This window comes from Theropithecus gelada, chromosome 10 (genome assembly GCF_003255815.1).
Source record: "Theropithecus gelada isolate Dixy chromosome 10, Tgel_1.0, whole genome shotgun sequence".
Classification (NCBI taxonomy): Eukaryota; Metazoa; Chordata; class Mammalia; order Primates; family Cercopithecidae; genus Theropithecus; species Theropithecus gelada.
The window spans coordinates 7,145,355-7,171,716 of record NC_037678.1 but is presented as its reverse complement, the minus strand read 5'-3'; the positions used below and the strand labels follow the sequence as shown (position 1 = coordinate 7,171,716).

Here is a 26,362-nt window from a genome sequence, read left to right as displayed (position 1 = left end):
AAAAAAAAAAAAAAAAAAAAAAAACAAACAAACCCATTTCTCCTTTGCACATAATTAAAATGTTCTCCATTCTCTAATTTTTGTCATTTTCCTAATCTAATTTGTTTTCTGACCGTGTCGATTCTTCTTCCAAGCGCAAAGCAAACGGGAGTTTTCTTCATTTAGCGTGTTTGCGATATGCCTATCCAGGAATAGTTTCCATGCTGTTATTTTCTCCTTGGTTAAATACAGCGCAAAAGGAATCGTCGGAGGGTCTTAATGACCCAAACTGAAAACAACGACAAAAAGTCTTCAAGGCATTTCCCACTGACACGGTTTAGAAAATAATTATGAAAAGGAACGAGACAACTCGATGGTCTGAGTAACGAGGCATCGGCCGTAGCGCTGTGTGTTGGGGTAGGATGGGGTCTCACCCGGGGCCTGCATTTCCAAGTTTCTACAGAGTTCTACACTGACCCGAGGCGGGGTCGGTTGGAGGGATAGTTAAGCCCAGTAAATATAAGTGCAAACTGCACTTCCCGGTGAAAAAGATTGGAAAAATATTGCATATTCTGAAGCTGCAATTCAAAGCTTGACGGGGTACCTCAGGGTTCCTGAGATCCTCATGAGAGAGAAGGTAGTGAGGCACCGGAGGAGGTTTTTGCGAAAGGTTCCTCCTCCCTCACCATCTCCGCCCCTACCTGCACCACCACCCCTGAGCCGGTGGGTATGTGATCATCTATGTCTGGGAAAACCCCTTCTTGGGGCACCACTAAAAGATATCTTTAGATGAAATTGATGTTGAGGGAGGAATTTTCGCCCGTGCTGTCTCCACCTGCTCGGGCTTGCAGGGGTGTGGGCGTGGGGCCGTGTGGGTGTGTTTGGGGGTCTGTGGGGGATGGGGGAGGGTTGTAGGAGAATCCTTCTTATTTCCCAATTCTGAAAAGTAAAACTTAACTCACCTGTTTACAAAATACCAGCCATTGTCTTACCCCAGCTCCCTGTCACCCTGTAGGCTCTGGAGGATTTTGTTGAAGGAAAAAAAAAAAAAAGCCTGAAGTATTTAAACACGTTGGGCCATGCATGCATCCGTCCACAATGCTGTGGGTTGTATTTTTTTTTTCTTCTTTTTTTTCTTGTCCCCTCCCTCCCTTCCCTTTTCTTTTTACCAAAGTATATTCATCAAACTGCTGAGTTGGAAAGATTTGTAATGAGTTTTTGAGCTGTACGACTGTGTTTTTTTTTCCTCTCCCCCCGCCCTCTCCCTCTTTCTAAATCTTCATCTGACATTAAATAAAGCAAATCCCAAACAGATTAACTGTCGCACGGTTCTGCTCCGTCTCCTCAGTCTGTTTCCAGGTCTGGCGGGGGGCCGGGCTGCGGTGGCGGCAGCGGTGGGAGATGCCGGGGCGGCCAGCGGAGGTCCATGTGGCGCTCTAGGTGGGATGCCGGCGTCCTGAAGGCGGAGGCCCTGGCCCTCCTCCCCTGTGGCCTGGGCATGGCATTCTCCCAGTCCCACGTGATGGCCGCTCGGCGGCACCAGCACAGCCGGCTCATCATCGAGGTGGACGAGTACAGCTCCAACCCCACCCAGGCCTTCACCTTCTACAACATCAACCAGGGCCGCTTCCAGCCACCGCATGTGCAGATGTAAGTGGGACCTGTGGGGTGGGGGTGGTGACAGCCTCCTGGGGTGGGTGCATGGTCTCGGGTGCCTCCTGGTTCTGGGTGCACCATTAACAAGCATTGAATGTTTGTTGACTGAAGCAATTCTGGAATCCTAGGATCACTGGGGCTCTGAGTTGGGAGGGACCGGCAAGAAGTTGCAGATGGATGGCCTGTGGGCCGATTCTGGCCGCGGTCCTGTTTCACTTGGCCAGGAGCATGTTTTACAAATATTTAAAGATGAGGTGGACGCACAGAAAACTCCAGACTTCTGGCTTCACTTTATAAAACCCAAAGGCCTGGCAACCCCAGGCCCACATGTCCTCCTGGCAGCGTCTGGCGGGGGCCACATTCCAGATCCCTTTCTTGGCATTTGAGTGGCGACCCCTTGTCTGATTTACTCTCCTCAATGTACACACAGGGAGACTGAGGCCCAGAAAGGGGAAGGGGCTTGCCACAAGCCCCATGGCAGGTTAGGATCCAGTCTTGGGCTCCGTGTTTCCTCTCCCTGCCCTTCCTTTTGTCCAGACCCTGTGCTTCTCTTGTGAAAGCAGAGATGCTTTTCCAAAAGGACTGGGGGATTCTGTTGTCTACCCCTTGGGGCACTAGGGGTAGACAGTGCCAAGCAGTGCTCAAGCAGTGAGGCCCTGGGGAGCACACAGACTCAAGATCCCCATAGGCAGCAGGAGGGCTTGTCCTGATGCCTGTGTGCAGGGCCAGCCTTTCCCATCTGGATTTCCTGAGGTCCTGGAAAGCTGTAGGTGGCTGGGGGTGGCTCCAGAGATGGTCAAGCTCCTGACCCTGCTCTGGGTGGTTCCCTGAGTCCCTAGAACTCCCCTCCTGCTTTCTACCTGTTGCTTCTCCCATGAGCCCTGCACGACAGAGTTTACCTGGTGAGGAACCAGGGGCCCAGGCCCATGAGGTGCCCCACCCTGCTGGCAGGTGCCAGAGCTGGACTCGAACCCAGGCTTCCTGAGTCCAGCCCGGGGCTCTCCATGCTGGGCCTCCCACATCCTCGGGCTGTGATGTGTGTGGATGTTCACGCTTCTGCCTGAGAGTGGAGGCTGTTGTCCCCTCGGCTGTTGTACCTTCATCCGACTCTGGGTGCCCGCGCCCAAGCTGGGTCTGGATCAGGGATGACCCCTGCAGAGCAGGGAGGTGACAGCACAGGGAGGGGGGAGCTGTGACAGGGGCTGATCCAGTGCTGTAGGACCTACGGGAAGCCCTCCTGACTGCCCAGGGGTCTGGTGCCCCAACAAGGGTCTAGGCTCTGGGCCGCCTCTGGGGCTGTGATCACCATCTTGGGGCAGCGGTGCTTGTGGAGTCCCAGCCACTGTCCCTCGGACCACTTGGAGAAGGAATTAAGGGGGTTTCCAAACCCTGGCCTGGTGGGATGTGGGTGAGGTTGCAGCCTCCCGTCCCTGTGCGGCCTTCCTCAGGCCTGGCCTCTGTTGTGGGCAGAGGGGAGTACAGGGAAGGGCTCTGCAGGGCAGCAGGCTCCAGGCAGGGATTGCGGTCTTCTAGTGGCACTTGCCCAGGAAAATGCTTGTCTCCATGTGGGGCCGCAGGACTGGTGTTGCCTGTGGCTGCCTACTTTATTTTTTGGTAGATTTCTATTTGGGCTGCTGCCTCTGGGTTTCTGTTTTTGGGACCAAATTGGCGGGTTTGGGCAGGAAGGAAGGCCCCGGGCCTTAGGTCTGTGGGACTTGAGGCCTGGGAGGGGCTGCAGGGACAGGGACCTTCCCTGGCCTGAGTTTTATCTTTTGTTGGTGAGGGTCATCCTCCAACTGGGTGGGTCAGAGGTGACTGAGCCTGAGGTCCCTGTAGGCCAGGCTGAACTCCTGCCTAGTGGGCAGGCAGAGAGCAGCAAGGCCTCCCAGGGCAGGTGGGGTTTGTGAGGGTGCCGGCACCACACACAGTGGGACCATGGACAGTTGTCAGTCACAGCGCCCCTTCCTGGGCCAGGCACGCACTCAGGGAGCTCCTAGTCTGAGAACAGAGCCAGGGAAACAGGAAGACAGGGAGTGGGGGCTGAGGAGGCACTTCCCAGTTTCAAGGGATCCAGGAAGGACCTCCTGGACCTCCTGGACCTCCTGGAGAACTAGATAATTTCTAGGTTGAGGCCAGAGCAGGAGGAATAGACATAGCAAGTTGGGAGGGAGTGTGAGGAGGAAGTGGACCAGGCAGAAGCAGTGGCAGGGTCGGAGCCTGCAGGTGGCTAGAAGACAGGGGTCTCTGAGAACTGCAGGGAGGCCCAGCTGGGCAGGCAGTGGGAGTGGGGGATGAGCAGGAGACACCACAGGTCCCTGCAGGCTGGGCTGCGTCCTGAGGGAGGGTGGTGAATGACAGAATGAGAAGGGGTGATCTACTCCATTTAACTGAGCCACCCGGGGCCATTCATTCTTTTGTTGAGTCATTCATTTATTCACGCATTTGGGATGTCTGTGAGCTGCTGAGTTTCTCAGTGTTTAGGACCTTGGGCACTGAGCTTGCCTGCTTGGATGGGGGTCATGCTGCTTGGTGCCTCAGTTTCCCCAATCTGGAGCTGGCTACTCCAGGTGGAGGCACCACATGCTTCCCTGAAATTCCCCTTGCCGTGCCGCCCTTCTCGGTTGGCACATGTGCTCTGCACAGCTCGGAAAGCTGGTCCTCACTCCCCGTGACGCTAGTCCACGCATTCTCAGTGGAGGAAACAGCACCTCCAAGGGGTGAAAACTGGTTCTTAGGGGGTGAAAAAAATGCTGCACACAGTAATACTGGGGATGAAAGAGTTAAATCCTGGTAGAGAAGGCCCAGTGGGCAGCAAGCATTCAGCATTGGTAGCACATGCCAGGCCTGGTGAGAGGCTTGGGTCCCAGCAGTGATCGAAGGCACCCCTGCCTGTGCCGAGCTTACATCCAGTGGATGGCAGGCAGTTAGCAGATGGTCATGAAAGCGTGTGATGCTGGTGATGGTAAGCGCTTTGGAGAAGGAACTTAGCTGGGGAGCTGGAGCAGGCCCCGTGAGGATTTACACCTGGCCTGCCCCACCCCATCCTGGACGCTCTGCACCACCACCTCCGGCAGTGGGGAGAGTTCCTGGCTCCTGCTGGCTCTGGGGCTCCGAGGCAGCTGGGGTTTGGGTGGGGCCCTGGAGAGAGCGTGCTCTGAGCTCCAGCTTTGAAACACAACTTTGCACACAGCTGGTTAAAGCCAGGGTGGGCACAGAGATGGGGGGCTTCTGCCTCCCACTGCCCCTTCATTCAGCCTCCACACCCCAAGCTCGGAAGCATGCAGGCTGCTGGAGGTGGCTGAACGGATTTCCATGGCGAGTCAGCTGCTTCCTCCCAGGAGCGGTGGGGGGATGGCTGCCACCTTCTGACATGTGATTTGTCGCCACCCTGGGCTTTGTCTCCGGGGTGAGGGAGCGAGGGGGCCTTATTTAATAAATCCACAATTTATATTTAATAACAACAGTGACAGTCCAAACATGGCCTCTGATTGAGTCCTGTGATTTATGCCGTTGCCCCCAGAGACCCTGCTGGTGACGAGGCCGCCTCTGCTTGGGTAATGAATCTCTGGAGCTGGGCCTCTGGATTGTGAGCAAGGCTGAAGATTCCTTGCCCTGGCGACTGAGCAACCCTGTGGGGGTCTCAGGAGGCCCCTCTAGGCCCGGCCCTTCTGCCCTGGGTGGGCAGGCGAACCACTGACCTAGTGGTCAGTGGGAAGGCAAGAGTGAGTGTTGGGGGACAGGGTTAGCCTGGAGCTCTCATGTAGGTCCCCAGGACCATGGCATCAGGCACAGCAACCCCTCTCTGACCTTTACAAGGCGTTATGGCAGAGGCCTGAGTCATCGCTGAAAGACCCTTCGAGCCCCTCAGGCGTGCACCGGGTCCTTGAAGCTATAGCAGAGTGGGATGGGAGGCCACAGCTGCATGCCAGGCCTGGAGCAGCCCCTTTGTGCCTGTTCCTGGCCTTTCCTGCTGTCCCAGGATGGTGTGGACCCCCTCTCTACAGATGAGGATGCTGAGGCTTTGGAAGGTGAGCATGGGGAGCTGGGACTCCCACCCGGTGCCGTGTGGCTCCTTGGCCTGTCCACACACTGAGAGGCTACTGGAGACATGGAGCTCAGCCTGGAGTGCAGGGATGGGGGACAAGGAGCAAAGCAAGTGGGGAGGACTCACCCCGGCACCGCCTGGCTCTCAAGCCTCATTCTCCATCTGTGTTGTGCTGGACAACAGATACAGTGGCTGCTTCCGGTTTCTTAAATATTCCAGTCTTCCTCCTGCCTCAGGTCTTTGCACATGCTGTTCCCTCTGATCCCAACTCTTTGCCCTATGAACACTGACTCTTCCTTCAGATCTCACCCAGGTGTCACCACCTCAGGGAAGTCTTCCCTGCTCCAGCTGTAGGTGCTCAGTGCTGGTCCTGGTGGCGCACGCTTAGTGGAACCTGATTCAGTCTGTGCTGATACGTTCCTTTGTGGGAGGATTTCCCAAGCATCTCTCCCCTGCACGAGCATGGGGCTGCATGTCTGGTGCCTAGCACAGGGAACAGGAAGCAGGAAAGAGAAGAGAGTGAGAACGGGACAGGTGGCAAGACTCAGGAGGAGTGTCAGGGATCACGGAGGGCTTTCTGTGGGGGTGGGGGTGGCATAATCCCTGGGCGTGGAGGACCAGCTGCACTGTGGCCTCTGTGGAGTGGGTCACTTTAGGAAGAGAGACCAGCAAGAGCAGAGGCTAGGATGTGGGAAGGAAGGACAGGCGTGGGGACGCCGGAGGGTCCTGTGGCCAGGGTCCGCTTGGATCCATTGCTTTGTGGGAAGACCACTGGACAAGGGGTCAGGGCAGTTGTTGTGTGATGCTGATCCAGCCAGTCATTGCTCCTCCCCAGGCCTCAGTTTCTCCATTTGTAAAATGAGAGGAAGGGGCTAAAGGTCCTTTCCTACTAAAACACCATGGCTGATGCCCAGTCACACGGCTGGACGAGTTGTTGGAAGCTGTCCCTGCCTGGACCTTCAGAGCACCCCATTTCTGCAGGAATAGGGTTACGAGGGGTAACAGCCTCTGCTTCTGATGCCTCTCTGGGCTTTTGGCACCAGGAACTGCACTTCCACAGAACCAGTGGCTTATGGGAGAGAAGGAACTGAGAGCAGGATGCAGAGCGCACTGCAGGGGTATTGGCATCAGGGCTCCAGCTGTGAAGGTCGGTTAAGTTCTCACAACATGACAAAGAGGGAGTGGCTCGTCCCCACCCTACGGAGCAGGGCTGGAGGCTGGTGGGGTCTAGGGGCACAGCGAAGAGGAGGTCACTGAGCTGGGGTGCCAGCCTGGGGTCTGGTGTCGGAGGCTGTGTTCTCTCCTCTGTATTGTTCCTGCTGCCAGGAATCCCATGGGAAGATCGGTATAGGCTGGGGAGAGCTGGAGATGGGTGTCAGGTCTCAGAGCCACCCCAGTAGGCAGCAGCTTTGGGGAAGTTGAGTTTGGCTCCAAGAGACAAGAAGCCTTTGCTTCCACGTCTTATCTCTGGTCCCTGCAGAATGTCACTGAGAAAGAACCATTTTGTACTTTTATTTTTGGTCACAAAGTGTTGAGATTAGATGCCCAGATTCCTGTTGTGAAGTCCTGGGTTCAAATTCCACTCTTTAACTTAGTAGCTGGGAGCTTGGGCATAGACTAACTTTTCATTGTCATTGCAAGTATCAGAAACACAACTGAAGTTGCCTTAAGGATGAAAAGGAGTCTGCTGGCCCATATTAAGAATTTCAAGTTTGGGTCTGGCTTCAGGTATAGCTGGATCTTCAAATGATGCCCCCTTGTTCACTGTCTCTTTGTCTCTCTCTTTCTCTACATATACACATTTTGTTGTTGTTGTTAATTTTTTTTTTTTTTGATACAGTCTCACTCTGTTGCCCAGGCTGGAGGTCAGTGGTGTGATCTCAGCTCACTGTAACTTCCGCCTCCCAGGTTCAAGCAATTCTCCTGTCTCAGCCTCCCGAGTAGCTGGGACTACAGGTGCACACCACCACGCTCGGCTAATTTTTGTATTTTTAGTAGAGACAACGTTTCACCATGTTGGCCAGGCTGGTCTTGAACTCCTTTCCTCAAGTAATCTGCCCGCCTTGGCCTCCCAAAGTGCTGGGATTACAGGCGTGAGCCATTGTGCCTGGCCTCCTTCTCCATATTTTGACTCTTTTTGCTCTTTCCTTCATTTGCAAACATAGTCAGGGTTTCTGGATCTTCACACCGGTGGCCTCTGTGGGTGTCCTGACCACAGACGTATCCTTACACCAAGCAGGTGCCTGGCATTTAGAGGCATTCGGTAAGATTTGTCCATAGGTTGACTGAATGAAATGAAGTCCAGCCTGGTAATAGTCCAGTGTGGTGTGAGTTCTGGAGCCAAAAACCAGCTTCCAATTTCAGCTGCACCAGCTCCTGTAGCTAAGATCATGGACAAGTCAGCCTTTTCTGAGCCTCAGTTTGCTCACCTGTAAAATGGGGCTACCCATAGTACCCTGTTTAGATGGTCATTATGAGGGTGAAGAGAGCGACTGCCTGTAACATGCCCAGCACATAATGAGCTCTTGATGCGTGGGGATCATTGAAATCATTATTGTTGTTGTTATTTCAAAGTCGAGCATTTGTTTCAATCCAAATAGCTGGGGGACTGTGCCGGCTAATGAGAGTCTATTTCTTTCTCTGGGGATGACTAGGTCTGCATCTTCACTGTGCTCCAGAAGCCTCGGGGTGCAGAGAAATAAGAGTGGAGTTAATTAAAGAGCTCTGGCTCCAGTAGCAGGCCCAGCCCAACCGGAGCCCTCAGAACCATACTGCTCTTGGCTGGCTGGTGGCGGGCGGGAGCTGAGGCCCACTCGGGGCTCCTCTGCTAGGAAGGGCGCCGGGGAGGGTAGACTGTCAGGGTCCCAGCAGCTTGGGGGTGGCATTATGCTCCCTGTCTCTCCTTTCTTCATCTCTTTGTCTCTTTGACTTCGTCTTTGTCACCTTATAACATCTTCAAAACCTCAGAGACACACAGAGAGAGAGACACACACACACACAAAGGGGGGAAAGAGAGAGAAAGGGAGAAGAGAGAGAAAGGGAGGAGATAGAAAGGGAGGAGATAGAAAGGGAGGAGAGAGAAAGGGAGGAGAGAGAAAGGGAGGAGAGAGAGAGAGAAAGGGAGGAGAGAGAGAGAAAGGGAGGAGAGAGAGAAAGGGAGGAGAGAGAGAAGGGGAAGAGAGAAAGATAAAGGGAGGAGAGAGAGACAAAGGAAGGAGAGAAAGGGAGGAGAGAGAGGGAGGAGAGAGAGAAAGGAGAGAAAGGGAGGAGAGAGAAAGGGAGGAGAGAGAAAGGGAGGAGAGAAAGGGAGGAGAGAAAGGGAGGAGAGAGAAAGGGAGGAGAGAGAAAGGGAGGGGAGAGAGAGGGAGGGGAGAGAGAGGGAGGAGAGAGAAATGGTGGAGAGAGAGAGAAAGGAAGGAGAGAGAAAGGGAGGAGAGAGAGAAAGGGAGGAGAGAGAGAAAGGGAGGAGAGAGGGAAACAGAGAGAAAAGGAGGAGGGAGGAGAGACAGAGAGAGAGAGAGAAAGGGAGAGAGAGAGAGAGAATATGAATGAATGAATTTGATTGGCTCACTTGAGTTTCTGTGCCAGGCCAGTAGCCCAGTAGCAATTGGCTGCCCTTGGTCTGCTCAGCTGTGTGTGGCGGGGGTTGGGGGGGGGCAGCGGCAGGGTGTATAGGTCACATCAGCTGTGTGTCATGGGGAGTGGGGGTCACTGGGGGCCCCAGAGGACAGAGGAGTGGAGGGAATTCCTGGGAAGGAGATTTCGGCTTCCAGATCAGCTCAGACACTGCCCTGATGGAAGCTTCCAGGAGACTCCAGGCCAGGTTAGGGCCTTCTCTGGGCCCTGTCCCCTCTGCTGCCCTGTCAAAGGTGCTGGCTGTATTGTCATCGTCTGGCCAAGGCTGCTGCCGCCATCAGTCCCTGGGCTCGTCGTGAGTAGGGGTCAGCCTGGTTCATCCCTGTGGCCCTCCGCTGAGCTCAGGGCTGGCACACGGTAGTCATTCAGGATGTGCTGTATTCAATGAATGAGTGAATGAGTGAATGGAGGACACGAGGAAGAGCTCCTAGCACCTCCCTAGTTGGTCGTCATCGGATTCATTTCATTTTCCTCCCAGTGTGGCCCAGCTCTGACTTGCTGGGATTCTCCCTCGGCCTCACAACCCCCAGGAAGGGGCCCCGGGTGCGCGCTCCCGCCGCGGCATCATGGTGGGGAGAGGCTGGCTCGGCGCCTGCGGCTGCGGCTGCAGCGGATGGAGCGCGCTAGCGCGCCCTGCAAATTAGCATGCTGAACCCACGTCTCTCGTAAGGTGTTAATTAAATTTCTTCGAAGTATATTGTCTGAAAAAAAAAGGATAATTAGAAAGATGTCTTTAAAAGTATTTATGTAACTGATATGGCACCGCTTTTGGTTTGCCGCATAATTAGATTTAAACACAACTCCTCGAGCGGCATACTCATTTGGAGAGAGCTGCTTGTTGAAATGTCATTGCGTTGTTTTTAAGAGTTTTGAGCCTGGTAAAACCATTCAACTGGGGAGGCAACGTGTCGTGGAGACAGCACTGGATGGGGAGCTGCGGTCTTAGCCCACGGGGAGCCGGGAGCCGGGGTCTTAGTCCACGTCCACATTTCTGCACTGGGGTGCCCAGGACCGCTTGCTCAGCCTGGCTGGATCTTGGCATCCTCGTCTGTCAAACGAGAGGGCCACGATGGGCTCCTGAGGCACAAGAATCTACATTTATGCCGCTTTTTAAAATGTTATTTTTGCTTAGTGAAGTAGCTTCGTTTTACAGATGTGCAGACCGAGGCTGTGCAAAGCCTGGTCTTCTGACTCAGGATTGTTTTCTGACACAGCCCTGGAAGGCCCTTGGTCTAGAAATGATCACACTGTCTTGCAGTTTTGAAAAATGGACACCTTGCCTTTAGGCTCTTTATTTCTCCTGAAACTCCCCCTCCCATGCGGCTCTCCTGGAGGGCCGACGCGCCCTGCACAGCCGGGCAGTCGTCCTCGTCGCCCGCCCGTAGGCTTTATTCCATGCAGTTTCAGTGGGGGCCATAGTGCCCCCAGGGGGTAAAATCTGGTGCTTGGGGAGTCAAAAAAACGTCTTGCTCTTCTGTCTAAAGCGGATGTGGACAGGAGGTACCTAAACACACGTAGGGCATCTCAGTGGTGCTAAAGCTTCATGGGAGGGAGGTGAGTAGGGGAAATAAAAGACATCTTGAAGTCTTCTCTGGGGGTGATCATGAACAAAAGGTTGGTAGCTGTGCAGCACCTCAGTTCGGAGGGCAGATGCTCGCTGTACCCGCTTCCCACTCCCTTTAACCCTCACTACAGCCCCCACAACCTGATGTTTCCATGTTACAGACAGGGAAACTGAGGCTCGGGGGCCAAACATGCTTTGCCTGGCTAAAGATGAGGGAAGTCAGCATTCAGGCCGCGGTGGGCCCCTGGGAAGGTTGGCCAGTCCCTGGTCTGGTGGATCTGAACAGGATTGACGGGGCTGTGAACTGTGGTGGAGGAGGCTGCAGACGCACCACCTACAGGCTCATGGCTCCATGGCCTCCTGATCCGCCGTCTCATCTCTCCCCACAGGGTGGACCCGGTGCCTCACGATGCCCCCAAGCCTCCAGGCTACACCCGCTTCGTCTGTGTCTCTGACACCCACTCCAGGACGGACCCCATCCAGATGCCGTACGGCGACGTGCTGATCCACGCTGGGGACTTCACCGAGCTGGGGCTCCCGAGCGAGGTGAAGAAGTTCAACGAGTGGCTGGGTAGGTCCCTCCTGCCCCAGGTGGGCGGCTGTGCTGAGCAGGAAGGGGGCTCCCACCGTCTCCCGAGGCTGCCTCCCTGCCTTTCCCTCCTGCTCTGCCTGGCCCGCTCCTTGGCCTGTGCCTGCCTGGTCATCCTCCCTGACCTCTCAGACCAGGTGCCCCTTTCTCCCATCCACCTTGGACCTCCCCTCCTCCAGCATCTGTCTTGGTTGTGACTTTCCATTTATTTGTGGGAATTGTTTTTTGGCCTGGAAGACCCCCTCCAAAAGGGACTTTGCTTATGTCTTTGTCGATTTGAGTGTCCAGGCCCCGGTGCCTGGCAAAGGTAGGGCCTCAATAAATAATTGATGAATGAGGCCGGGTGCAGTGACTTATGCCTGTAATCCCAGCATTTTGGAAGGCCAAGGCTGGTGGATCACCTGAGATCAGGAGTTCGAGACCAGCCTGGCCAACATGGTGAAACCTCATCTCCACTAAAAGTACAAAAATTAGCCGGGTGTGGTGGCGGGCATCTGTAATCCCAGCTACATGGGAGGCTGAGGCAGGAGAATCACTTGAACCTGGGAGGCGGAGGTTGCAGTAAGCTGAGATCACTCCACTGCACTCCAGCCTGGGCAACAGAGTGAGACTCTGTCTCAAAAGAAAAGAAATTGATGAATGAATGAATGAATGGCTGAGTGGGTGAATGAATGAATGAATGGCATGGAGAATGGTGGTGCCAGGGTAGGTGCTCAGCTGGTTGGTCCTAGCTCAGCCACCCACTGCCATGGAGATGGTTTCTCCAGGGGCCAGATGTGGGCAGCTGCTGGTCTCGGCAGCAGAGCCCTTTCCCACGCACTGCACCATGGCGGGTGATGATTTATAAGCACATCCCCTGGGTTTTGTCTTTGTGCTTTTTTTCCAAAATAAGAAAAAAAGCTGGGGGACCCCCTGGGAAAACTCGCTTGCCTTGGAATCCAGAGAAACCTCACAGTGAGGCGTCTCTGTCCCCACCCAGGGAAGACAGATGGACGGCCCCTGTGTAGCCCAGCACCCAGGCCTGCTGCCGTGGAAGCGTGGGTGCAGGGCCGCTCACCTTTCTGCGCAGCCCCACGTAGCTGCCAGACGGTCCCTTCCGCCTCCTCAGGGGCGTCCCGCTGTGCAGTTGGCTGGGACTGCGCGAGCAGAGGGCCAGGAGCGAGGCAGGGCAGCCGCGGCGAGCCAGGGGCCCGACTCTGCCAGGCGAAACAAATATTTACAAGCAAGGCCTTCCCTTCTGTTTGGCAGGCAGAGGCCTTTAAATATTGATTTTTCAAACGGGAAATTCTAATCAAAGGCGCTGTTTGGGCTGCAGGAAGTGCAGGCCGGGGGAGAGGGCTCCTGCAGGCCTGCTCTGGGATTCTCACCTTGCCCACACTGGTTCCAGGTCTGGGCTGACTCTCAGGAGGGGCCCTTCCCCAAGGGAGGCTGCTTGTCCCATCTGCTGTGGGTTTCAAAAGACAGGAGGTTGCACTTGGTGGAGTCAAGAGGCCGTTTCCAAGGCAGAGAGGCTGGAGTTGCTGTGGGCCAAGCCCCCACTGTGTGCCAGGCACAGGGTGGCAGTCTCTTATCACCTCTGCCTTGTTGAATTTGGGAACGGCTATTTGAGGTGGCTACCATTTGCGTCCCTATTCGACAGAGGAGAATGGAGGTTCTGAAGGGTGAGGACTGTCTCTCACACACAGCCTGGCCTTCCAGGTGCACCCCATCATGGGTGGAAAGTGTGAACTCATAACTTGTAAAGGGGTCTTCCTTTTACAAAACGTTCTTTCCCTCGGGCCTCGCCCCTTTGCTGCCTGGAAGTGTTTGCAGATGTCAGGGCGGTCACTCAGGGAGGAATGGGCTTCAGACTGAGGAAGGAGGAGCGTCTGCATGCGAGCGACGGCATGAATAGAAGCCCATTTGCAGCTGGTATTTTGGGAACTCACCCACTGCACAGAGCAAGACCCCTTGGTTGGCCGGTGCTTCAGGTCCCCAGAGTTTGGTGATTATGGCTGAGAGAGGGACTGTGTGCCTATGTGGTGCATTTGGACAGGGGCATTTTTCTATAAAGCTCAAGTTTACTGAACATTTAGTAGGTGCTGGGTGCTGTTCTATACCCTTCGCATGTATTAGTAACTCATTCAATCTTCCTGACAATGAGGCAGGAACTATTATCCTTCCCATTTTACAGAGGAGAAAACCAAGGCCCAGAGAAGTGAAGTCACTCACCCAAAGTCACACAGCTTGTAAATGGCAGAACTGGGCAGTTGGACCCCGGTGCTGAACTCTTGGTGTAGCTCTGTGTTGCCTCTCCTTCTTGAGGTGAAGCCTCCCTAATTGGAAGTAAGGGTGTGGACGATGCTGTTTGGAGTCTGGATCTGCTTTCTGCTTGGGTGACCGCAGCAGCCACGTGGCCCCTCTGGGCCTCATTTTGAATGGGGGCGGTCAGGCTCCCCTGCCTCGCGTCCCTCCAAGGGTTGTTTGGAGGCCATGTTGGAATGGAGGAAAGAATCACTTTGTAAACTGTAAAGTGCTGTGTACCCGTTATGATTGCCCCCATGAACTGGCGTCTCCAGATCTGGGCTCCCCTGGGTAGGGGTGGGGTGTTAGGAGGAAGACATTGGACCTGAACCATGAGGTGGAGTTGGCAGGGAAGGCGGTGGAACAACACGTGTGTTACAGCAGTGTGGAGTTCCCGAGAGATATGCACGTGTGGTCTCAGCTAGCAACAGCCCTCCCAACAACAGACACAGAGAAAAAGAGACTGGAAGGAAACATTCCGTCATCCTATTGCTGAGTCTCACTGAGAGCCCACGAGGTGCCAGGTGTGTCACAAGCCCTGGGGTAACAGTAGGCCAAGAGCACGCAGAGCCCCACTCAGCCTGATGAGGGGGGACTGTGGCTCCGTACATATGAGGGCGGCACGGGAGCTGTTCATTAGAGAGAGCTACGGGGTCTGTCGGGGACCCACCTGGGGGCGTGTGGTGGTGGCCATTCAGCTGGGTGGGCACGGAAGGCCTCCCTGAGGAGGGGATGTTGGGCCAGGCCTGAGGGTGAGAATGAGGCAGCCTCGTGCAGCTCTGGGCAGGAACCGTTCCAGGCAGAGGACGTGGGGGCTGCAGGGGCCCTGAGGTGGGGGCAGAGAGCACTGGGAGCATTGAGAGGTGGGAGAGGCAGGGCAGCGGGGCAGGCACTGGTCCACACAGGCCTCCTGGGTCAGGGACAGGAGTGAGGGGCTGATCCTAAGGGCAGGGGGAGCTTTGGGAAGGTTTAGGCCATGATGGATTGTAGAACCAGAGTGTGCCCGGAGAGGGCTAAAGCTCCAGAATGTTCCAGAATCGATGTCTGGGTGGTGGGGTCATGGGGTTTTACCTTCTCCTTTAGGGTTGTCCGTCTCTCTCTCTCTGTCTGATTTTCTGTGGGGGAGGGGTGTGTTTTTCTGGTAATTTCAAACAAAGGCAACGCTCCTGGGCGACTGGTGCCAAGTGTGTCCCAGGAGGGGGTGGGACAGCACTGGGCCTTGGGTCAATCCTGGCGTCATCCAGCCACTCCAGGGTCTCCATGAGCCCCTTCCCCAGCCAACCGGGTGGGAGACCTTTGCACACCCACCTCATCACCTTGCCCCCGTCGCCCACCCGCTGGCTCAGCCCCTTTTCCTGGATGAGAAAGTTAGATTTGAAAACCTGCTCCTTCCCTGTTCAATGATCTCATGGAAAGCATTTAAAATCATATTCTGAGAGCCGCCCCCAGACAAACAGGAGGAGATTTAAAAAATTAATAAAGACCCACCATGTAAGACAAGACAAGGCACCTAACCGGGCTCTGTGTGGCTAAATTCCTGCGGACTCTAACTTGCTGTGAGGTGCGTTGCTCTCGGCTCGGCTGTGACTGGTGTCCTTGTGTTGCCTGTTTGCAGGCTTCTGTCTGGGTCTGAGTTGGTTGGAGGGGGCCGGGTTGGGATGAAAAAGTCCCTCTGAACAGTCCCTCTTTCCCCTTGGCCATTAATATCCCAAATGTATTCATGAATTAGAAGCGGCAGCTTGATTTGTAAATGTCAAGTAAGCAGCTAAAAAATTGATAAGGACAGGTTCTCCAGCTATAAAGAGTGAACGCAGAAGGAAAACTTGCTGAAAATGGCAAAGAATGTGCAGGTGGCTCCTTGCTCCTCACCAGCCTCAGGGGGCTCACAGCTGGACGGATCAGTCCGCGGTGCCAGTGCAGGGAAGTGGGGCGGCTGTCTTCACCCCTGTTTCCTCCTCTTCTTTGCTGTGTGACTTCAGTCCAGTCTCTCAACCTCTCTGTGCCTCACCTGTAGAACGGGGAGAATTGTTTTCCTGCCGTAGGGCTGTGGGGGAGGGTTGATGAATAATATTCCCATGCAGCGCTTCGCCCAGTCCGGTCACCACGGGAGCCCTGTCATTGTGAAATGGCTCTCATGGTGAACAACTTGCCGCTCCGTCATCCTTGCCCCACACAAAACAGACTCCTTGACTTCAACACCAGCAGCACCTTTTCCCTCCAGCCACACCAGGCGGCTGGACTCCTCACTCATAGAACAAGCTCCCCTCCCTGGTCCTGGGCCCGTGCTCCACTCACCCCTCCAGAGCTGCCCGTTGTGAAGCCTCCCCCACCCCGCTGGGCAGAGCTGTTCCCTCCTCCTCTGTATGCCCAGAGCTCCCGGTCTGGGCTCTGGCAGTGGCTCTCACCTTGTGGCAGAGGGAGTGTCTCCCACCTTCACCGGCAGCCCCTGGAGGGGAGGGTCAAGGCTTCATGCCCAGCGCCAGCCAGGGGAGCCCTGCACAGAGAGGAGTGTGCAGCCATGAGAGGCATGCTGGCCCCGCAGACACAGCCCTGTCTGTGGGCTGGCCATGGTGACCCCCGCAGGGCAGGGCACGCCTGAATGCCGCCGGGTGGGCCACCAGTAAATGGGGGCTTCAAGGAGGGCAGCGCTGTGACACAGACCAGTGTGAGCCATCGCTGTTGCCATACAGGACTTGGGAAGCGATCTGGGAAGACTCAGGGAGCACAGGTTGAATTGGGGTCTCAAGGACGAGGCTAGAAGCTGGGGCCACAGGGGCTCTGGACCTGATGAAATGTGCTTGCATGCAGGTCCCCCGGAGGCCAGGGTGCTGAGGGCAGGAGGGGAGGCTGAGCACCCAGAAGCACCCTCCTCCCGGGATGCTCTGCAGAGGCAGCCACTGACCCCAGGGCCCTGGCACTGCCCACATCTTTCCCAAGGCAAGAATGCCAGGTCCCAATTCTGCTGCCGTCTCTGAGTGACAGCCCTGCCTGCAAGAACTGTCAGTTCCTGAGCTGGGATTTGCAAGATGCCAGAAAGTTCCCTCTCTGTGACTGGCAGGTACCAGGCTGGCCTCCCCACCCCCAGCCACAGGAAGCCTGCAGCCTCCACAGCCCTCACTGCACCCCTAGCCCCCACAGCCTGGGGACCCTGCGCCACCCTCGGGAGTGACTGCCAGAGGCCACAGATGACTTTGCGCTGGTCAGCCTCTCCTCCCCTCAGCTCTGCGGTGCCTGATGCGGGACGAAGGTTCCTTTAGCGTGGGTTCTGCCACAGCTTCCATATGGCCTCCCTCTCCAGGGCCCTTTACAATCTCCTCCTTTTGTTCCTCATTCCCCTCCTGCCTGCCAAAGGGGGCTCCTCCTAGGGTCCATCCTTAGGCCTCTCGACCACCTTCTTTCCAAATGTTAACCATTCAGACTCCCCAGTTCTCGCTCCACCCAGACCTGCAGAATGCCTCCATCTCTCTCGTCCAGTCACTGCATTGTCTAGTCTTCTTACAAAATGCCTCCTCCTGGGTGTCTGCCAGGGTTTTAGACCAGTTCTATCCCAAACTGAACTCCCAAACCTCTCGCCCATCCCCTTTGGCTATGTAGTAAGATGAAGCACTTCACTGTGGCGTTTGGTACCCTCCCAGCCAGGGCTCCTGTGTCCCCTCTCCTTTCCCTTGGAGCCTGGCGTCTGCAGTCATCTACTGTGATTCTGACACTGCTATCGTCTGTCCTGCCCACTGTCCCCTCTGCCCACTGTGCCATCTGCTGAGCTGCTGTGGGTGCTCTGTGTGCCATCCTGCTGGCCCCCTTCCTCCTGCAACTTCTATCAGCCTCTCCAGGGCTGAGACCATGCCCTGGTCAGCACAGGTCCTCAGAGCCCAGCCCAGCGTGGCACTGAGGTGCCCAGGGGTGTTTGTGGAAAAAGTGTGGTCTGTAAAGCACATGATGGGCCCGTTAATTAAGTAGCACTACCCTTAGCAGACTCAAGCAGGGGAGGAAGATGAGGCCTGGTAATGGAGTGTTTAAAAGTTATAATTAACTTTGTACTGGCACCGAACATAACACGATATATGAGACAATATAAAAGGGGTCCAAGGATTTAGTGAAATAGAACTAGGTCTTTTGCAAGTAAACCCTTAATTAAAATCCGTGAGGGAGGAAGGGAGAGAAAGGGAAATGGAGAATTCACGTCAAGACCGTTTCTTTGGTTCTTGCCTCATTTGCCACTGTGTGGAAGGCCCGAGGCTGCAGGGGGTTTGCGTGGAAATGGGCCACACACAATCGTTTTGCCTCTTTGTGATTTAATCCCAGGGCGCCGGCCCGGCGGAATGGGCACCCTCTGTGTTCAAGGCTCCAAGTGGAGGTCGGGGGCTTCGGAAAGGAGCAGGTGGGACCTCACCCTCCCGTTGCAGGAGCAGGAGGCAGCTCACAGGCACAGGAATTAGGATCATGTGTGGGAAACAAGTACTTTCTGGTGCAAGCTGGTGGTTGACCCCCCTCCACACCCCCCCCCAAAATTGGTCTGTTCCTTCCAGTCTACTCTCTGGCCTCCTCTCTTCTTCTTGGAGAGGGGGGGCCGACCTTGGATGCGGATGGGGGAGGTCCCCAGCTCGGAGTTCATGGCTGTCTGTCCCCTGCAGCTTGTGTGAGTCCCTGCTCTTGTCTCATTTCTTTTTTTTTTCCCTGCCTTCTTCCCACCTCCCCACCCAATGAACAGCATGCACAAGCTCCCTCCTTCTCTCCCGTGCTCCTTCCTGCCGGGCTGCACCTCGCTCTTCCGCCCTTTCCTGACTTGAGCACTGCAAGATCCTGCTGCGTGGCCGCCCCTTCTGACTGCTGCAGAGTGTGCTGGGCGGGCACCACCCATCATAGCTCAGGACCTGGAGCTGGTACCCGGGCGCCCGCCCCTGTGCGGGGCTGCTCCTGCCTCCGGGAGGTGCAGCCGCCCTGCTCTATGCGTGGAGGGTGCAGTCGGGTGGGACTGGAGTCTTCCTGGGAATGGGGTGCCAAGGGCCATCAGGCCTCATGCTGGCTCTGTCGGGACTTGCAGCCTCTCCCCCGGGCAGGGCACCAAGCACTGGAGGTCAGGGACGTGGGGCCACTTCTGGCTCTGTCCTCCTCAGCCAGCTGGCCTCCCTTCTCCCTCATGGAGTGTCCACCTCAATCAGATGAGACCGTTTGTGCACCCTGTGTGAACGTAGCCCCTCCTGGCACTTAGGGCCCTGCCAGTTCACGTACCTCCCAGCGTCAGAGCCCCCAGCGTGGGTTAGTAGAGCTCCTGCCTCTCCCACGGGGCTGTGACGGCTGGGGGCCAGGGCAGGGGTCTACACGCATCTCAGTCAACACAGCGTGAGGGGCTACTGTGTTCACTGCTTTGGTGCCGGAGATTCAGTGATGGACAGCACAGAAGTGCCCCTGCCCGCGTGGCCTGAGGGTGAATGAAGTCATAGGTGGTACACAGCAAGCGGAGTGAAGAGAACTGATCAATGCGCGGGGTAGGCTGGTGGTGACTGGGGTGGGAAACTCCTTGACATCAGATGGTTGGGGAAGATCCCCCTGGGAGGGTCGTGCACTGAGAAGGACCCAGCTGTGAATTCGTGCTGCACGATGGAGGCCTGTGGGCCTGATCCTGGTGATCCTGGGCCGCTGACCAGCTGGGGCAAGGGCATGAATTTTATTCTAGAGGCCACTGGGGGTCTTAGACAGGGGAGGACAAGGTCTGATTCGGGGTTCTGAAGGACCCTTCTGGGTGGAGCCTGACTGTGGCAGGCAGGAGAGGACACCAGGGCACCAGGGGAGGTTGGCGCAGGTGTCAGTGAGAGGCCAGGGTAGCTCAGACTGGACCTGGAGGTGGCCCAGAAAGAGTGCAGTACGGGCTTGGCTCTGGTTTGGAAGTGAAATCAACAGGATTTGCTGGTGGGGTATGGAGTTAGGGGTGAGGGAGATGGCTGACCTGGTATCCTTAGGGCCTGGCAGCCTAGCATGAGGTAGGCATTTAACAAATAGTTGTTAAAGGAATGAGAAAAGACAAATTTTGTGATGTGGTCACTTTGATAAAAAACATCCAACCAACTTTTTTTTAAAAAAATTTTATTTTTAATTTTTTTTTAAAAAAAGAGCTAACAAGAATTCTCTCTGAAAGTGTACAGCAGACTTAAAATGGATTCTGGTACAACGGCCTGATTCAGACATTTCCAGACACACATTGTTATTCTCTCAGACTTGAGATTGAATATTTTAAAAATAATTTTACTTTTAAACTCTAGAGCCTCTTGTCACCTCCGGCACTCTCTGGTGGGAAGCTGGTTGGTGTCCAGGGATTTTGGTGGCGTAGTCACATGGCCAGCGTGATTGATAAACAGAGTGACCACGTGGGGAGATAGATCAATGCTCAGATGAAAAATGGATGGCTTGTGCAACAGAGGTTTGGTCTTCATTTAAAAAATTAATTTTCTATATTCTTCATCAAAAAAACTCCTTACAAGCCACGCTGTGTGTTAGAGGCTAAAAGGGAGAAAATTAACTTCTAAGAAAGATGAAAAATCTAGAATTCTAAGTTGTAGTCAAGTGATTTTGGCCAGCCATAATTACAGTATTTTCATGTTAATGTATAAACTCTTGAAAGGTGTGCTTAAGTGATAATTATCTATTTACAACAAAATGGCTTTGGAAATAAAATGAGACCCATTGTTGTGTGTGTGTGTGTGTGTGTGTGTGTGTGTGTGTGTATATCAAACATGTTATGCAGTGATGTTTTTTTCTTTTTTTTTTTTGAGATGGAGTCTCACCCTGTCACCCAGGCTAAAGTGCAATGGCGCGATCTCAGCTCACTGTAACCTCCCCCTCCCAGGTTCAAGCAATTCTCCTGCTTCAGCCTCCTGAGTAACTGGGATTACAGGTGCCAGCCACCACACCTGACTAATTTTTGTATTTTTTGTGGAGACGGGGTTTCACCATATTGGCCACGCTGGTCTTGAACTCCTGACCTCAGGTGGTCCACCTGCCTTGCCCTACCAAAGTGCTGGGATTATAGGCATGAGCCACTGTGCCTGGCCCTTTCTTTATTTTTTTTGAAGACCATCTTCCTAAGTATCTCTGCCTTAAAATTAAAAACTTAAAAAAAACATAAGCAGGGTAGAGAGATTCATTTCTCTGAAAGGGCTGGGCTCTCTGAAAGTTCTTGTGTGGCTTTGTTTTGTGTAATTTGTTATTCGTTTAGATTTTTTGTTTGCTTGTTTATATCTCATTTTGTGTCAAAGAGTTGGAGATAGCTTATAAAAATGACAAAAATAGTAAATTGGGTAGAATATTGATGATAAATTAAAAGCCAAGGTTGAAAAAAAGTTAGAGTAGCTCAGACAGAGGGCCTAGAATTCCAGCACCCAGTGCTATATGGGCTCTAAGTGGGAAACTAGGGTCTGAGCTTCCTGGGGGCCAAAGTGAAGAAGGTAATTTGATTAATGGCCCTAATTATTGGGATATGTGCCAGCTCCTCTGATTGGTCCTCTGTAGCGTATTTGGCATCCATCTCATTCCACTGGGAGTAGCTTGAAGGCCTATTCCTGTGTCCTCCTTATTTCTGTGTGGAAAGACCTTGGTAAAGGCTTTTGTATTTGGATAATAACAACAAATATTTATTTAGTTTCTTGGTATATAAAACATGCCCATTTCTGTCATTCATTTTGTGCTTTCTATCCCCCCCACCTCTGCTTTCTTTTGGATTGATTGAAGTTTCTTTTTTTCGCCTCTACTGGTTTGGAAATTCTATATTCTTTTTTGATTTGTTTAGTAGTTACTCATAAATTTTTAATGTGTATATCAGACTTAACACAGCCTAAAATTAATCAACATCTCCATTCCTCCCTGAGGAACTCGGGGACACTCCTACCCTGCCCCCTCTTGCTGCCATCTTATCTATGTCTTGGCTGTCTGGTGTTTACTTTTTTTTTTTTTTGCTGATGGGACCTCACTCTGTTGCCCAGTGTAGAGTGTGGTGGCACAATCATTGCTCACTGAAGCCTCGACCTCCTGGGCTCAAGCAAGCCTCCCATCTTAGTCCCCCACCTCACCCTGAGTAGCTGGGATTACAGGCATGCACCTCCATGCCTGGCTAATTTTCATATTTTTTTTTAGAGATGGGGTTTTACCATTTTGCCCAGGCTGGTCTTGAACTCCTAGGCTCAGATGATCTGCCTACCTCACCCTCCCAAATTGCTGGGACTACAGGCATGAGCCACTGTGCCTAGCCTGGTGTTTACATTTTTTTTTGACACGAGGTCCCAGGCTGGAGTGCAGTGGTGTGATCATGGCTCACTGCAGCCTCAACCTCCTGGGATCAGGCGATTCTCCCACCGTAGCCCCCCTAGTAGCTGGGACTACAGGCATGCACCACGACACCCAGCTGATTTTCTATTTTTTGTAGAGGTGGGGTTTTGCCATGTTGCCCAGGCTAGTCTTGAACTCCTGGGCTCAAGCGATCTGCCTGCCTTGGCCTCCCAAAGTGCTGGGATTACAGGCATGAGCCACTGCACCCAGCCTGGTGCTTACTTTTAATGCATTTTTAACTCTGCCTCAAACTAGTCATCGTTATTAGTATTTGTTTTCCAGGTTGCACTTGATTATTTACTCAACAGATGTTTCCGAGCACTTTTTCTGCACTGGGCATGATTCTAGGCACTGGGGATGCAGCAGTGAACGAAACTAGTTCCTGCCTTTGTGAGTCAGGGGAGAAGACAGGCTGTGGATAAACAGCTGTCATGTGATGTGGGGTGTTCAGGCTGAGGGGACATGAAGGGATGGGGAAGGGCGGGACTCTCTGCTGAGGTGATGTTTGCATGAAGACCTGAATGGAGGCAGCCAGCCGTGCCCATGTCTGGGCAGAGGCAGCAGCTCTGAGTTGGGGGTGTTGATGGCACATGGCAGGATGTGGCTGGAGCTCCACGGAGAGTCTGAGCGGGTGAGTGGAAGCAGCTGAGTCCCAATGGGGGATGGGACCCAGTAGGGAAGCTCCGGGGGCTTCACACAGGAGGTGGCAAGTGAGGCAGCCTGGGCATTTGGGCAGTGCTTGGACACATGAAGTATGGGCACAGGCCTTCCAGCTCAAGCGGTGAGGCTAACCAAGGGCTCAAGGCTGAAGCTGCTACTTGCCTTTGGTTTGCAATCATTCATTCACTTAAACATTTGTGGCGCCCCTGTTTGTTCTACACCCTGTGCCAGACGCCAGAGATACCGTGGGCAGCAAATCAGGCAAGATTTCCACTTGAGAGCCACACGAACAAGAAAATGCCATGATACGATGGAGACAGGACAGGGAGAAGTGGTAGCCTGGGACCAAGTTGGACCATCTAGGCTTAACTTGAAGCTCACCTGCTTCCCAGGTGTGAGACAGAGGGCAGGTGACTTTCCTGTGCAATGGAGGGTGGTGGTGCCTTCCTCCCCCCAGCTGATGGTTCTGCGGATGAGAGATGATGTGTGCCAAGCGTGCGATCTGGGGCTGTGCCAGGTTCCCTCGTGTGAGTCTTCCTCTTCCTGTGCCGCTTCTCTTCAGCTCATTCAAGGCTGTGGACCCTTTGGGGAGAAATTGCTGGCTGGTTGATCAGAAGTTGGTGGAAGCAAGATTTTCTTACTGACATGCTTCTTCTCTCTTTTCACAAACATGGAGAGAGGTGTTTGGATGTGAAACAAGCCTGTAGATTTTTTTAAAATGTCATTTTCATACAGGATTTTATTCCAGAACAGGAATAATGAACAAGCCAGAAAATCCTGGCCAGCACAGAATTAAAATATTCTGTCCCTGTGTGCACATAAACTTCTGAAATGTCTGGAAGTTTCCACTATTTCCCTGTCTATACAACCTGCCCCTGCCTGCCTCCTGCACCTGCACTCAGTGTAAACGTTGTCAGAAACCCTGGGACTGGTTCCGTTTGGAGAATATGATCGCCACTTAGAGAGAGTGGAAACCAGCAGGTGCTGTTATTGTTCATATAGAGGGGCGTCTCCCCTCCTGGTTTCTCGTTTATCTTCACAACTGGCCCATCTCACACTTCAGTGCTCAAGAGCAGATTATGCAGGTCTCAGGAGGGCATGACATTCTGCATTTCTAATGAGCTCCCAGGGGATGCCCCTTCTCTGTTCTCCCGAGAACTCTTGGGGAGCACACTTTGATTTTTTTTCTTTTTTTTTTTTTTTGAAACAAGGTCTCACTCTGTTGCCCAGGCCGGAGTGCAGTGGTGCAATCTCGGCTCACTACAACCTCTGTCTCCCGGGTTCAAGCAATTCTCCTGCCTCGGCCTCACAAGTAGCTGGGATTATAGGTCACCCCCCACCACGCCTGGCAATTTTTGTATTTTTAGTAGAGACAGGGTTTCACCATATTGGTCAGGCTGGTCTTGAACTCTTGAACTCAAGTAATCCACCTGCCTTGGCCTCCCAAAGTGCTGGGATTACAGTCATAAGCCACCGCGCCTGTCCTGGGGATCACATTTTGAGTAGTAGGGCCCGACACCAGCATTGTCCAACTTCCTGAGAGAGTGGAGAGGCTATATATCTGTGCTGTCCAGTGTGGTAACTGCGAGCCCACACGTGGGTATTGAGCACTCAAAATTCAGTTAGCGTGACTCAGAAACTGACTTTTGTATTTTTGTTTCATTGTAGCTGATTTGAAATTAAATGTCCACAGGGAGTTCATGGCTACTGCGTTGGACCACACATCTAGACATCCCTGGAGGTGTCTGCTGTTGCTGTCTCCGCTTTGCAGGTGCAAAAGCTGAGCTCAGGGAAGAGAAAGCTTGCCTAAGGTCATACAGCAAAGAAAAGTGGAGTCAGGATTCCAACCCAAGGTCTAGGCTCTTTTAAAATCTTTATGGATTGATTGATTGATTGACACAGAGTCTTGCTCTGTCGCCCAGACTAGAGTGCGGTGGCATGATCTCAGCTCACTGCAACCTCCACCTCCAGGGTTCAAGTGATTCTCTTGCCTCAGCCTCTTGAGTAGTTGGGATTACAGGCACCTGCCACTGTGCCCAGCTAATTTTTGTATTTTTAGTAGAGACGGGGTTTCACCATGTTGGCCAAGCTAGTGTCGAACTCCTGACCTCAGATGTTCCACCCACCTCGGGCTCCCAAAGTGTTGGGATTACAGGCGTGAGACACCATGCCCAGCCCTAATTTTTTTTTATTTGTTTTTAATACCTAAGGAGACCTTTTGTATATGGGAACTACTCTTGCGTATCCGGAAAATCCCCTGCCAGTTCCTGTTTTTTTTTTTTTTTTTAAAAGCAAATTCTTTGTTTCCAAGACGGTTTCAATATTTATGGTCAGGAGTAATGCTTTATAGGCTTAGGACTAACTAAAAAAAGTCCTGTGTCAGTTGCTGATGCGATACAGGGATTTTTACATCCTGCGTTTCATATTCGAAATACATGTTTTGCTGCAAAGCCTCGTATCCAAGTCACACGGGGGCTTAACAGCAATAATGGCTTCTGGACAGAACTTTACAGTTTACAGGCACTTTCACGTTGTTTTCTCACTGATCCCTTGCAGCGAACATCCTGGGCCTTGAGTATATTGTCCCCACTTGACAGATGAGGAGACTGAGGCCCAGTGCAGAGAGGTGGTTTCTGGAGGTCATGCAGGTCTCCAGGGCAGGGATCTGGATCGTCGGGTACACTGCCATATCTTCAGCACCACGGACAGTGCTATCCCCCCCCCATAGTAGGCTCTCAGTGTTGTTATTGGCTAAGTCAAGGAATGCACTCGTCCCCTTCCCCTACCGCACTGAGTTCCAGATGTGGGCCCTGTGTGTGCCCTGGCAGACTGTGGATGTGCTAGACCTCTGCCTGCCTCGATCCCCTGCTCGGCCCCCTTCCTGCGCCCTGAAACTCTTCCACCTACCACCCAGCAAGGGAGGGAGTTGGATGCTGAGGGCCACACACATGCATCGGGGTGACATGGTTGAGAGCTCAGACTCTGAACTGAAACCAGAGCTGGGCCACCTTGCCTCCTCAATGTGTGATCTTGGGCAGGTGACTTAGTCTCCCTGGACCTCAGTTTTATCATTTGGAAAATGGGTCAGTAACGGGATGTTTCTCACAGGGCCTTGGTGAGACCTGAACAAGAGAATGCAGGTGAAGTGCAAGCTTCAGGTGGATGCAGCGTAAACTCTTCATTGTTTTCATCCCTCCTGAGCAAACCGCATTCTAGAAGCAGAAACGCAGTGGAGGCAGCTGGAGGGATGAGGCTGCAGAATGGGTGGGCCCAGCTGGGTGGTGGTGGTTTGTAGAGCCAGGGACACCAGCAAGTACTCTGGGGAGGAGGCATGCAGGGCGTAAGCCCCCTGACCCTTGTCCTCAGTGGGACCAGCTCCGTTCTGGTCAGGTGTCAGTGACCTCCCTCCCACTCAGTGTTCTCAGTGGCTTTTGGAGCCTCCCCCACTGCAGGGCTTATCTGGGTTTCAGAGGGAGCCATGATGTGGTCATGTCCATGGACCTGGCCTAGCTTAGTTCCTGAATGAGACAGGGACCAGGGGAAAGGAATGGCTAGACCCCCTCTCAGCCCTGCCTGGCCACGTGCCTGCTGGGCAGCCCTGAGAAGGTCATTACTCCCCTGTGCCTCAGTGTCT

The 26,362-nt window shown here is 53.6% G+C and overlaps 1 protein-coding gene across 4 annotated transcripts in view; it reads left to right on the top strand.

Annotated features, from left to right (window-relative positions):
• The window catches only part of MPPED1 (metallophosphoesterase domain containing 1), a 96,066-nt gene that overhangs the window by 12,294 nt on the left and 57,410 nt on the right, over positions 1-26,362 (top strand). For 3 of the 4 annotated variants that reach the window (XM_025399177.1, XM_025399178.1, XM_025399179.1), the window contains exons 2-3: positions 1,328-1,629; positions 11,270-11,451. In XM_025399177.1, coding sequence (XP_025254962.1) covers positions 1,406-1,629; positions 11,270-11,451 — 406 coding nt within the window. In that variant the 5' untranslated portion in view covers positions 1,328-1,405. The remainder of the gene's footprint in view (positions 1-1,327; positions 1,630-11,269; positions 11,452-26,362) is intronic. The other variant, XM_025399181.1, reaches the window with a different exon arrangement.